Raw genomic sequence first — 13,776 nt, forward strand, 5'->3', positions numbered from 1 at the left:
CCCAGACCGTGAAAATGTAAACCACGTAAATCAAAATCCATAAAAAATTATTCAATGCTCAGAGGCCTGCGTAACATATGCATACAACATTTCTTATATACATATACAATAAAGGGCCACAAACCTTCACTCTGAAACCAGTCACTGCATATATATACGAAAATAAGGCTTTATCTTTAACCTCAATTTCATCTTCAACAGGAGGGCTGTGTGGCTTGAATTTATGCAAATCATGCTTTGTATTAAATAATCAAATGTCACCTACAGCATATAAAGCAGCAAGTAGAAAAAAATAAATTAGGGAAATGAACAGGACTTAAAATTAATGGTAAACAATTGCCTCGTTATCCAATATTATTTTCCAGTGAAATTAATATACTACCCAATGTGTCCAGAGGCATAAAAAGGAGTGTAGCTTAATTGTGGTATTAAAAGAAAATAGAGACAAGGGCGTTAACTCCCACAGGCATATGCAAAAAACAACTAAACTGAGCCTAAGTTAATAGCACTAAGTACTTTTGTTCTTACTGAAGGCAAACCTCAAATTTGAGAACACCTTCATGAAATTAAAATATGGAGTAAATAATCGTTGATCTCCCCGAAAGGCAATTAGGTGACTTTTCTTAAACAGATGTGCCAACTAGACATATGTCCCTAAACAGCATGGTGCAGCCATACTCAGATTCTCGAGGATGGCTAGTCTGTCTGTCCAAATGCAGCGGTAATGTCCCAATCAAGTTAGTGTGCCCACTGCATAACTGAGAAGCAAAGACCCAGATCATCTGCATCAAAGGAATGATCTTATTACAAATAGCAAGATAAATACAAGGATTTTCAGGAAGAAATAAGGGTCATATAATAAGATGCATATCAACACAGCTTGGGCAGTAAAACCCAAATATGTGTCCCACTTAGTAACACAGGTCCAATGGCCCACGTGTAACTCACCTGGGCTCCAAACCTCACTGAGTCCCAAGATTGGAAGGGGGGACAGCAAAGTTTTGTTTGACCATGCCACATAAAATATAACTACTCGCACCCCCCCCCCCAGTTTATCCTCACAGTGTCCCATGAACACTGGTCAGAAACGCTACCTATTTTTTCAAGGAACCAAAAACTACCACACAGCAACTCAGTTACTGGGGATATAATTTCCCAGTAAAAAGAATAAATGTCTTTAGTAGGGAGAAAGCACATTTTTAAAGGCTAAATGATGTAGTTATTTATCATTTTTTAGTGTAACATATCTAGTCAACTCCCATATTTTAAAAGAATGAAGTTTAAGTAATTTGAAGTTTGATCATAAAAACCATCTACAGGCTAGGTGCCAGTGGCTTCAACCTATAGTCCTAGCTACTCAGAAGGATGAAATCTGAGGATCAATGTTCAAAGCCAGCCCAGTCAGACAAGTCTGTTAAAAAAAAAAAAAAAACAGCACAATAGAAATTAAGCTCAAATGGTAAAGTACCAGCTAAGAATAAAAAAGCTAATAAGTTAGAGCAGGTGGCTGGTATTGGTTCACACCCCAAAAGAAAAGAGAAAAATCATCTACAGGAAGGTTGCCACATGCATGGCATTGTTTCCACTCAACAAAAAGAAACGTTTTGAACTTACATAATATAATAAATCACAGAGACCATTTACACAACTCTTGTTGGCAAGCTGCTTAGAGCCTGGGCCTACATGAATCTAGATAGGCTCAAGTCTTTCACTTGGAACACATTAATTGGCTCAAACTCCTGGGAGCAGGTATCACGGATCCACCTCGGGTCAGGTAGTGACTCCGCTGGCTTCTTGTTGTTGTTGTTGCATTTTTTGTTGTTCTTGCAAAGGCGGTGTACAGAGGAGTTACAGCTACATAAGTCAGATAAAGAGTACATTTCTTTTTGAACAATGTCACCGCTCTGTTGGCTTTTAAGTCATTTAGTTCAGTGTGGCAATCTATGAGATGCTTGAGGTTCTAGACTGATCAGGCTTCTGATGATTACATCAGTTAAACCAAGGACGCACCTTTTTTTTTAATACTTCTTTTGTTGCTTATTATTTAAGGAAGTTAATGTTTGAAACCAGGGGGTAATTAGGGGACTGGCACTGAATCACAGCTTTGAACTATGGAAAAGAGTAAAACAACATGGATATTTTCATATGGCAAATGGTAAGTCATTCTAATGCCAAGATACTTCTTCATGAGATATAAATTACATGCCATATAAATTATCCTTTCAAAGTGTACAATGCATCAGTTTCTTCATAAATGAAGAAAGGTCCACAACCATTACCACCATTGTCATTCTGGAACAATCTTGTTATTCTCCAAAGAAACCCATGCTCCTGAGCAGCCATGGTCAGCAGCCTGTTCCTCGGCCTCTTGTCCACCGCTGGTGCATACTTTTCTGCTGAACAACATTCCTGGCATTGTGCTTTCTATAGTATACGCCTTACAAGTTTACCTTAAAATTAAGTATTCTCAAGTTTGTATTCAATCCTTTTTCAAGCATGTTTTCTTTATACATAAAAAATAGATCTTTTCTTATCAGAGCCTAAAATGCAGCCTTTTTTTCTTCAATTAAATTGTTATCCTTTCAGAAGTGAGAAAAATCAATATCACCACATTTAAGAAGTGAGACACCTGCTCTACAGGTCCCTGGAGCAGCCCTTCCTGCTGCTAAGAATGCTACAAATTCCGAGAGGTGCCGGGGACCACGGCGTCTTTGAGGCTAAACTGCTGACTTTACAGAAAGGAAAAAAAATCTACGATGGGCCAGAGACTTAGCCCAGAGCACCAGGCTTCAGCGAGGCTTGGTTCAAAGTCCTCAGATGAGGACTGCCTTGGGTCAAGTGTGTAAGTAAGTCCCAGCAGAGGTTAGCTAACAGCTATGTATGAACCTGATTAAATCTGTGGTTTGTCAGACATCATTAACCTGAGCTCCTGATCTTGTTTTTTATTAAAAAAAAAAGAAAAGAAAAGAAAACAACCACCAGATAACAAACATAAACAAACTATCTTTAAGGAGTTACAACAAAAGTACCAGAAGGCCCAAATCTAATGGCTCACTGGGGAAGGAGCGCACATTCCACACCTCTCCATCGCACGCCACACCCTATTAGGAACCAATGAGTCACAGAACTCAGTGTGGGGGAAATGAAGACATTTCAGGGATGGTTGGGACTTAGCCACTGCAACAATTCTTCATCTGAGTAGACTTTTTGGAACCAGTCCCGGCCAGACTGGTGATGGATTTGCTGTCATCCTCCTCCGTCCTTTTCTTCACTTCCCTGGAGGTTGGTGGAAGCAAGGAAGAGGATTACTCAGGTACAAATTTAAGCCACAAATGGCTCAACAGAAATAAACAGCAATGCCGAGGGCTGCGTGAGCCGTGCAGACATGGCTCTAAATTCTTGGCAGGTGTCAACTGACTAAAACTTCACGAGAACCCTCTGGGTTAATTGTGTCCCCTTGTGCATGTGAGGAAAAGACGACAAAGAGGTTAAGAAATTTCCCTTTGATTAAATGGATTCAAATCAAACAGACTGGTTCTAGGGCCTGCGTTCTGACCACCAGGTCTTTCTCTTATCTCTCCTCTCTCTCTCTCTCTCTCTCTCACACACACACACACACTCTCACTTCCAGGTGTCAGAATGCTGTGTGAACTGCCACCTGCACAGGTCACTCTAACACTCTGGGCCCCGGCTTCCCTCCTCAGGTCATACTTGCTGCCCCTCCTGAAAGCAACAGATTTCCATTCTTCAATTGTCATGACAATGGAGATAACAATAGTTAAAACCCAAGTCTTCTTTTGTCTCTTCTAACATTTCTTTTAAGAGACAGCACTGAATAGTAGTAATAATAATAATAATATAGTAGCTGGAGATGCAGTGGAATGTGAAGACTGAAGTCACCTTGACAGACAACAAGAATGCTCAGTGGTCAAGATCATGTGGGACAGCTTATCTCTCAGATAATTCCACCTTTCCTTCTTAGTGCCTGGAGCACACTATCAAGAGGTGGAGCTCTGTCCTCTTCTCTTGGTCAGAACTGGCTCTCAGATAGCTGTAACTGAAGAATCTGGAGGGAAGGGTGCTCTTGGACTTCCAGATCCAGGGCTTAATCATGCCTGGCTGATTCAGCATCTTCCTGCTCGAGGCCTCAAGCTTAGATGGTCAGTGCTACTTAATGCACAGAGACCACCACAGTGCCACAAAAAAGGAGAACCCGTATGGACAGAGCCACAAGAAGGGGCGAACTGGTGGCAGACACTCAGCAGCTTCTCAGACACAGCTCTGGGCGTCATCTGCCTGCACACATGCAAGGCACCTCAAGCAACAGCAGTTGAGGAACTTTCCAGCTGATAGTCAGCCAATTCTGGTAATTGTGAGAGGAAAAAGAAATAGATGGTGTTTAAGGAGATTATGTTTTGGTATGGTTCATTCTGGAGCAGTTAACTGAAACTACTGGGAATCTTTCCAATAGAGCAACATTGTTCAATAGAAATGTAATGTGACCCACATCTCACTTCAAATGTTTTAGTAGCAATATATATACATATATGTGTAATGTAAAAAGCAGCTGAGTGTGGGTGGCTCCTGCCTGTAACCTTAGCTCCTGCGGAGATGAGGAACAGGAGGCCCGAAGTTCAAGGGAATAGCACGAGACACGCTTCTCATCCCATTGCTGGGCACAGCATGCATGCCTGCCATCTCAAGCTATGTGGGAGGCTGAGAGTAGGAGGGCTGCGGCCCCACACATGCCTAGAGGAGTCAGTAGAACTTCATGTCTTTGGAGAAAAGCTGGATTCAATGGCGTGCCACTCAGCACACCAGGGAGCCGACAGTAGGCAGAGATGGCCGAGCAGGTGCGCTTCCAAGTAGACAGCAAGACCCCAGCTCAAAAAATAACCAGCTGTGCTAGCCTGGCAAGTGTGAGGCCCTGCGCCCAAACCCCAGTTTGCTGAAAGAGAAATAAGGAGGATTAAAAAAAAAAAACATAAAAAGAAACAGGTGTGCTTAATTTAAATAACACACTAGTATCTTTTAGTTAATGCTGAACAGTGAAAATGTTACCATTTCAGAGTCAGTAATAGTATTGAGATAATTTATAATTGGCATACTGTCTTCAAGATCATACATACATATAACCTATACAACACATGGCCTCTTGAACTCTGGCCACATTTCAAGCCACCAGAATAGCCAGTGCAGTTTCAAGAAGCTCTTATTTGCTCTAACTTCTGAAAACCACTAATAATTTTTAAAAAAGAATTCAGCAAGAAGAAGCAATGGAAATCACTTCTTGCTGTAGGCCAGCTAATGAGCATTCTTCTTCCTCAGAGATTCCATGCACGCCAACGCTGATAGGGCACTACTGCCCTTCCTTAGTAGATGAGAAAATGAAGCCTCAGACAAAGAGACTGATCACCCCACAGCACCTCAAAAGCTCCTTTCAGACTGCAGTCATGAGAACTGTCAGATGACTGCAGATGCGTAGGCCACACTTCTGTGGGAATTTATTAGAGAGACAATAGAAAATTCATGAACCTCCAAATGCAAAGTCTCAGTCATGTCGTCATTTAACAAATTTCCAATTTATCCCAAGGTAAGGGAGCGATGATGGAGAACAAGGACCTGAGCAAGCAACAGCATGATCCTGAGCAGATGACCGGTGTGCAGAACCCTTCACAGAGCGGCAGGGACTCTGAGAGGACTCCTGAAAGACAGGAACTCCCTGGAAGGTGAGTTCCAGGTGCGGGAAGATTATGCAGGAAAAACAGAGGCAGCAAAGAGGTGGGACACAATTAGATGCTCAGTTTGCTACATCTAGAGTATTCACTTTGGAAACAAGGGCATTGACTGGAGAAGTAGGTAAAGTGGGGTAATGAAATGACTGCCAGCCACAGGCTGAAGAGCTTAGGCGTTTAACTGAAACAGAACACTGATGAGGAGTTGTGAGCAAGAAAGCAAATATAAATTGTGTTTTAGAAACACTTTATGGGACTGAGAAAGAAGCTCAATGATAGAATGCCTGCCTTGCATGCATGAGGCCCTGAGCTCCATCCCAATGTGGAAAAAATACAGACAGCAAGCTTGACACGGGGAAATCTAAGACAGACGCCGTGGGCATCATGTTAGAAAACTGTAAGGCAGAGGAGGAGAGATGGGAATACAGATTCGCTAGACAGACACAAACACCACTGTATCAACAGGGCTCTGAAGTCAATGGACATAGGGAATTAGGCAAGAAAGGAGACAGGAGAAGAAAGAAATGGTGACTGAGCTTGGCTGACTAGGTCTTAACTGATTTTTGGTAGATTCCTGAGAAAAAGAGCATAGAATGGGAGATAATTATAAAGAAATACTGTGTCAGCTGGGTACTGGTAGCTCATGCCTGTAGTTCTAACTACTCAGGAAGCGGAAACAGGAGCATCAAGTTCAGAACCACCCTAAGCAGGAAAGTCTGTGAGACTCTTATCTGCACTTAATGCCCCCCAAAGCCGGAAGTGCAGTGGTGGCTCAGGCAGTATAATACCAGCCTTGAGCAAAAGAAGCTCAGGGACAGTGCCCAGGCCCTGAGTTCAAGCTCCAGGGCTGGTGAAAGCAAGAGGGAGGAAGGGAGGAAGGGAGGAAGGGAGGGAGGGAGGGAGGGAGGGACAGAGGAAGGGAGGGAGGGAGGGAGGGAGGGAGGGACAGAGGAAAGGAGGGAGGGAGGGAGGGAGGGAGGGAGGGAGGGAGGAAGGGAGGGAGGGAAGGAGGGAGGGAGGGACAGAGGAAAGGAGGGAGGAAGGGAGGAAGGGAGGAAGGGAGGGAGGGAGGGAGGGAGGGAGGGACAGAGGAAGGGAGGGAGGGAGGGAGGGAGGGAGGGACAGAGGAAAGGAGGGAGGAAGGGAGGGAGGGACGGAGGAGGAAAGGACAGCATCTGTGGAAATTCCAGTTATTCCATTTGGTAGCTCAGAATGCACTTACAGTATTTAAAAAACAGGTAGGAGTAAAAAAAAAGTATGGCAACTTTAAGTGATCATCTGGAGATGATTTCAGTAACTATGGTGATATAACACATCAGAAGGAGACATAAAATGAAAAAGAGGGGCTGGGAAGGTGGCTCAGTGGTAGAGTGCTTGCCTTGCAAGCATGAGGCCCTGGGTTGGATTCCTCAGCACCACATAAGCAGAAAAAGCCAGAAGTGGCGCTGTGGCTCCAGTGGCAGAGCGCTAGCCTTGAGCTGAAGAGCTGAGGGACAGCGCCCAGGCCCAGAGTTCAGGCCCCACGACAAAAAAAAAGGAAAGAAAAAGAAAAAGACAAAGAAAGGCCATAGGAATACAGAAAGGAATGTGTGTGCGCGCGCGTGTGTGTGTGTGTGTGTGTGCGCGAGCATGCGTGTGCGTGCGTGTGCGTGCGTGTGTGTGATAACCAGGGCTTGAACTCAGGACCTCGTGCCCTCACCTGGCTTCTTCACTCACGGCTGATGCTCCACCCTCTGAGTCACACCTCCACGTACAGTTTTTTGATGGTTAAGTGGAGATAAGAGTCTCATGGCCCTTTTTCCTGGGTTGGTTTCACATTAGGCTCCTTAGGTCTCGGCCTCCTGCATAACTGGATGATAGGCATGAGCCGCTGGCTCTCGGGTTAACAACAATGAAGTAGCCAGCCAGTGATTCAGGCCAGTAGTGAACAGGCCTGGCCAGGTCACTTGGGCCAACTGCTGAAGCCTTTTCACCCCCACATTTCCTTGTCTGTAGACAGGTGTGGAGTCATAGCATCCTCACAAGAAAACCTCCTGGCTGCCTGCGGGGAGGGGGCCTGCGGCTTCTGTGAGGCGCACAGGGCGTGGCCCCCCGGTAAATATACGCCCTCCTTGCTTCCCTTGGCATTCTGCTGAATCTGGCACTGGGCTCTGCACATGCCCCATTCTCATCATAATGAACACATTTTATTTAGCCTGGAATCAGATATTAAATATACAGCCACATCTTGGTCAGGCCTACCAAAAAAAACAAAAAAAAGGCAAAACCCACCTTAAGAAAACCAGAAAACAACTTTACCAAAAAGAACCATGTTTAATAACCACATAGTTTAGTGTGTGCACTTATAATGGACTCAGCTCATGCCCAGAACTGCTATGCTTTTTGCCCACGGGTTTTTCTTCAACTTTAGGCTACTGACCAAATAAATGTCTGTTGAATGTGAGCCTACTACTGGAACTATTGAAAGCCTTGATCTAGTGATGACAATGATTGTGAGAGATGGCCTAACAGTGCTCTATGGAAATTGTGTTTCTAGGAGACGCTTTTCCTGGGATGGAGAGATTTTCCAAGAAGAACAGAATGGTTTGGCCATTATTTACACACAAAGAGCCTTTTCAAAAGAAAAATCTGTTCCAGACAGTACAAACCCATATGGTCTTCCAGCTCACAATTTATGATAGGCTAAGTCGTGGAGAGGACCATGCTGGGATCACGCTCTGAGAGCTACATCAAACACTTCTGTGTTTTCTATCATATGTTATTTTCTAAAGGTTGTAAAGCTTTTTAAAATGAGGATTCTACCTGTGGAGAATACAACATTGCCATTATAGACTTAAACACTTTGATAAGCAGATCTGACAGGCAGAGCACAAATCAATTAAAACCTTTATGTACTTGCTTCATTCTTTGAGTGTATGTGTGTGTTGTGTTTGTGTGTACCTGCACGCGTATGCACATGTGCACGTGCCAGCCCTGGAGCTTTAACTCGAGGCCTGGGCTGTCCATTTGAGCCACAGCACCACACTCCCAGGTTTTTTGGTGCTTAATTGAGGATAAGAATCTCACACTTTCCTGCCCAGACTGACTTTGAACCTCAGTCCTCAGACCTCAGTCTCCTAAGAAGCTAGGATTACAGGTGTGAGCCACCAGTACCTGGCACTACTCACAATTTTTATATTGAACACATTAGGCCCAAATTAGGCCATAATTTAATACAGAGGAAGTGACATCTCTATGAGGCAATAGTGAGGAGAGGCCATGTTTGGGGTGTGATCAAGATACAAGTATTCATTTAACTTTTATAGGCTTCCACGTGACAACTGAGCACTAAGTAGTGTTACATCATTCACAGGGACGACCGATGGTATTACAAAGGAACTTTGAGACCTCCACTCATTTTGTTGTATCATTTCTAAATGACTCCATGTTCTTGACCACATATATGGGGTGTGTGTGCGTGTGTGTGTGTGTGTGTGTGTGTGTGTGTGTGCGCGCGCGCATCTGAGGGAAGCTAAGAGGAGGGCACAGAATCAGAGGGAAACGGGAGGAAATATACAACAGAGGGGCCCATCGGGGCGCTGGACATCGAAGGAAACAAACTAAGCAACTCAAGGGCAGCGATGGGAGGGAGGGATGGGAGGGAAGAGGGAGCAGCTGACACTAAGCCAAAGGAAAGAAAGGTACATATCACCCCATGTGGAAGAAATCGTATTGTCAAAACTCATAGAATTCAAACATTACAGACCATGATAATGACCATTTGCCTTGTGAAGGCTAAAGTGTGCTTGTGACTTTAAGTATCACTATCTCACAATACTGTGAAATTTGTAAAATTTATGTAATCACTTAATCTCAATTAAAAAAAAATCATAAAAAAGAAAGGCGGTGGTTTTATTCAGCTTCCCCTGCCCATTCTAGAGATTGCTGGAGACACCGCAAGTGAGACACGGGCTTGTTAAGACTCCATGGCTCTTTGGAGTGCATTTGTTTAAGAGTGAATTCGGAGTTACCCCCGTACATAGGGCAGTAACCAGCCACCACACCCACCTGGAGTTATCTCTTATTTGAAACGCTTGTGACCATGAGGATTTCCAATTTCAGAATTTGGTAGATTCTGGAATACATGTATAGACTTTACATAGTATTCAGTATTCCTAATCCAAGAAACCAGCATCTGAAATGTTCCAAAATTCAAAGTCTTTGACCACCACTGTCCACAATCCTAAAGTTTCAGACTTTGGAGCGTTTAGGATCTCTGAGTTTCCGGCTATAGTTGCTCTAAGGCGTGACTGCAGCATCCTTCTCCAAAGCTTAGGCAGCTCTGGGCTCACACAGAATCTGGTCCAATGATGCTTTAAAGACCAACCTTCCTCCCCCAACAATACGGCACATCTGCTACATCACCTCCACCCAGGAATCCTGGAAGGTTGCAAATACTAACACAGCCATGTGACACAGCCGATCAACTATTCTACCTCACTAAAGAAAAATGCATTTCACTGAACTCTCCTCCTTTATTACACGTGCCTTGAGAATAAACAAAACAGTGTGCTTAAACACAATGCTAATCCAAATGCATGCCAAGATATGCCAAGATAACTTAGATGAATCTCTTCAAGTTTAAATGTTGGCTTTTATTCTAGCCTGGTCTAGGCAACACTCAAAGTTTAAACAGTGTTTAAAGAATTTTTTTTTGCTTTAAACAAAGATGATTTGTTTATGTCTTTGGGGAGAAGGCTATCTCTCTTGGACTGAAGTCGAAGGGGAAAATGGTCAAAGTATAAGCCCAGCACATCTGCCAACCCTGCCACAAACTGATGTGACCCAAGCTACCTCAAGTTCTGAGTCCTGTTTACTTGGTTTATTCAAGTCAAGACAGCCATTTTTTCAAGGCCCTAACCCAACCACTCAGCTAATATTAGTCTAATTTATAGACATTTAATACCAAGTCATTAATCAAAAGGTATCACTGAAAACACTGCAAAGTATTGTAACAGTCTATGTTTAGTAGGAGAGGCCAATTATAGAACTAAAGGCTCTCAGACACAATAGAAAAATAATTGTGTGCCTAAAACTATATATTTGTTTTCTGTGCAATTAGAAATTACTATCCTGAATTTTGCTTATGCATCTTTCTTCCTTTTGTTGTGCGGACATTGGGCAGGAAGTGGTGGTGGTTGTTACAGAAACCCTTTAAGATAGGAAGAATCATCTAATCGTCTTTCCATTTATAACAGAAAGACTAAGCAGGTAATGTTGTAATTTCCTAAAAATACTTCAAGAATTAAAATATGCACATTTATATAAAAGTTCTTTAAAGATGCAATTCTTAATCTATATCACAAAATGTTATTTGTGATTAACACCATTTCCTTAGCTTAACAATTACCCAGGTAATAATTTTGACATCGTGATTCCAACTAGCATGATGTGCAATTTGCTTTGCTAGAAGCTTTTTTTTTCCTTTTCATCTAGAAAAATGACATACTAGATAGTTGTATTCATAATAGACACTGGTGTTTAAAATGTGGTTCCTGGAGATGATTTGCACAAGTCAACTATTAGCTTTGTGCTGACATTTTGCAGAAATGTCAACGACACCTCAGATGCACCTGTTTTGTTTGGCAGTAAGGATGTTTGATATTTTACCAATATTCAGGGGGTGAACAAGTAGCATTGCTGAGGGTTATAATATCCATGTGCATTGGGCTGAAACACGGGACAGTATTTGATCTGCATGCCAGGGTGGAGGAATTTGACGTGTACATTAACTAGGTAACAGCTCCAACCAACCCGAGGCGCCCCTTACCGAGCAAGGTGCAGAGCGGCTTCCACTACGTTGGAGCCATCTTTGGCACTTGTCTCACAGAACAACGCCCCGTAGGTCTGCAGAAAAGAAAGAAATCCACACACAGCAACAGAGCTTTCAACTGGGCCTTTTGACATTTTAGCTATTAGAAACAATAAAATCCAGCAAAGCACACTTTCCCACTGAGCATGCTAACAGTGACTAACAATTAGGAAACTGAGTTCAAGCTGAGCGCCAGAGGCTCACACCTGTCATCCTAGCTACTCAGGAGAATGAGATTTGAGTATCACAGTTCAAAGCCAGCCCAGACAAACAAATCTAAGAGATTCTTATCTCCACCTAACCAACAAAAAGCCAGAAGTAGATCTGTGACTCAAGTGGCACAGTTCGAATTGAGAAAAAGGCCAAACAAGCATGTGAAGTCCTGTGTTAAAGCCCCCTGGGCCAGCACATGCACATGTGTGCATGTGTGTACTCACACATATGCGCACTTGCATGCACGCGCACACACACACACGCACAAACTGAATTGCAATTTTAGTATTCAAAAAGTAGCAAATCTGATTGTAATTATTCCAGAAATAGTTTTTAGTCAGAGGATTATTTTGCATTGAAAATACGTAAGATTTCATATTTTACCTGCAAAAATCATATACATGGGCTACCAAATGCTATCTATCACATAATTTAAGAGCTAAAATGCAACCCTGAAGAAGCCAGTCAGGATTCAGACGTCCATCGAAAGTCTGGTTGCTCTGTGCCAGCAGCTAAGCAAGGCCTACCAGGAGCCGTGGTCCTTTCATTCTGCTGTGGTCCTGCACAGGGACTAGTGCTTTAATTAGATTCTTGTATTTGTACTTGGCTTTTTTGCTCACAGCTGGTGCTCTACCTCTTTAACCACATTCCAGTCCAGCGTTTTGCCGGTTAATTGGAAATAAGACAACTTTCCTGCTTGGACTAGCTTCGAATCAAGATCGCATTTCAGCACCGGCAACCACGGTGCTCTTAAGGAGCACTCAGCCCACTGCAGTCCTGTTGTTCACCTTGTTGATGGCAATGGGTGTGACCAGTGCACCAACGTTCTCTTTCAATCCCTTCTCTGCTTCGCATTCTTCTTTAGGTTATGGCCCTGCTTATGCAGCCTTGGCTGATCTCCGTTTTACCCCAACGACTCTAGCCTTCTCTGTCTTTCTCCGGTGCCCAACTCTCCACTGACCTCAAGACCCTCGTACCTGCCTGGTCTTCCAATTACTTAGGTTGCCCTGACCCCTCCATATCCTTTTCTTTTCTTTTTTTCAAATTTTTTATTGTGATTAAGTGGTTACATAATTTCCAAATTTCACAGTATTGTGGGATAGTGAAGCTTAGTTCAAAGCCACAAACACATTCTAACTTTCCCAGGACAAACTGTCTATCATGGTCTATAACATTTATGAGTTCTATAAGCTTTGCTATACAGTTATTTCTTCCACATTGGGTGGTATGTACATTTCTTTTGTTTTGCACAGCGTCAGCTGTTCCCTCTTTCCCACTCGTTCCCTCCCTCCCTCCCATCGCTGCCACTGAGTTGCTTAGTTCATTTTGGTCAATGTCCAGCGCAGTTGATGGGTCCTGCTGTTGTATGTTTTCCCCTGATTCCCTCTAGTTCTATGGCGTCCTCCTGGTTTCCTTCCAGTGTGCACTTTCAATATCCTTTTCTCTAATCTGACTCCTCCTCATTTTGGAGATCCTAAGGTAACCCCTGAAGTTCAGATTAAGTAGAGTCTAACCTTGAATAGCTCTACCAAGTCTTCCTGGTAGAGATAAAACCTCACAGATATTTTCTGAGTAGTACTTGCAACAAGTTCAATTTCTAGTGTTACTTCTGTTTCTGTCCAACAAGCAGGAGACATTTTATCTTAAGAAAGGTGAACTGAAGCCAGGCTCTAGCGGCTCATGCCTATAATCTGACTACTCTGGAAGCTGAGATTTGAGGCTCAGGATTCGAAGCCAGCATCAGCAGGAAAGTCCATGATACTCTTTTCTCCAACCACCAAAAAGAGGAAAGCAAACTGTGACTCAAGTGCAAGAGTATTAGCCTTGAACAAAAAAGTTCAAGGACAGCACCCAGGCCCTGAGTTCAAGCCCCAGGATAGGCACAAAAAGAAAAAAAAGAAAAAGGAAAATAAAGAAGAACTGGGTGTGTTGAGGGCCTCGACGTGGGCTTAACATTCCCATATGTGGTAAGGGAGG

At 43.3% G+C, this 13,776-nt stretch overlaps 1 protein-coding gene across 1 annotated transcript in view; it reads right to left on the reverse strand.

Annotated features, from left to right (window-relative positions):
• Positions 1-1,413: 1,413 nt before the first annotated feature.
• Positions 1,414-13,776, reverse strand: part of Rasef (RAS and EF-hand domain containing) — a 75,492-nt gene continuing 63,129 nt past the window's right edge. The window contains exons 16-17 of the mRNA XM_042665621.1: positions 11,545-11,621; positions 1,414-3,276 (exon numbers count right to left, since the gene is read on the reverse strand). Coding sequence (XP_042521555.1) covers positions 3,171-3,276; positions 11,545-11,621 — 183 coding nt within the window. The 3' untranslated portion in view covers positions 1,414-3,170. The remainder of the gene's footprint in view (positions 3,277-11,544; positions 11,622-13,776) is intronic.

The sequence above is a fragment of the Dipodomys spectabilis genome, unplaced genomic scaffold (genome assembly GCF_019054845.1).
Source record: "Dipodomys spectabilis isolate Male_0828 unplaced genomic scaffold, ASM1905484v1 ptg000335l, whole genome shotgun sequence".
NCBI classification, from domain to species: Eukaryota; Metazoa; Chordata; class Mammalia; order Rodentia; family Heteromyidae; genus Dipodomys; species Dipodomys spectabilis.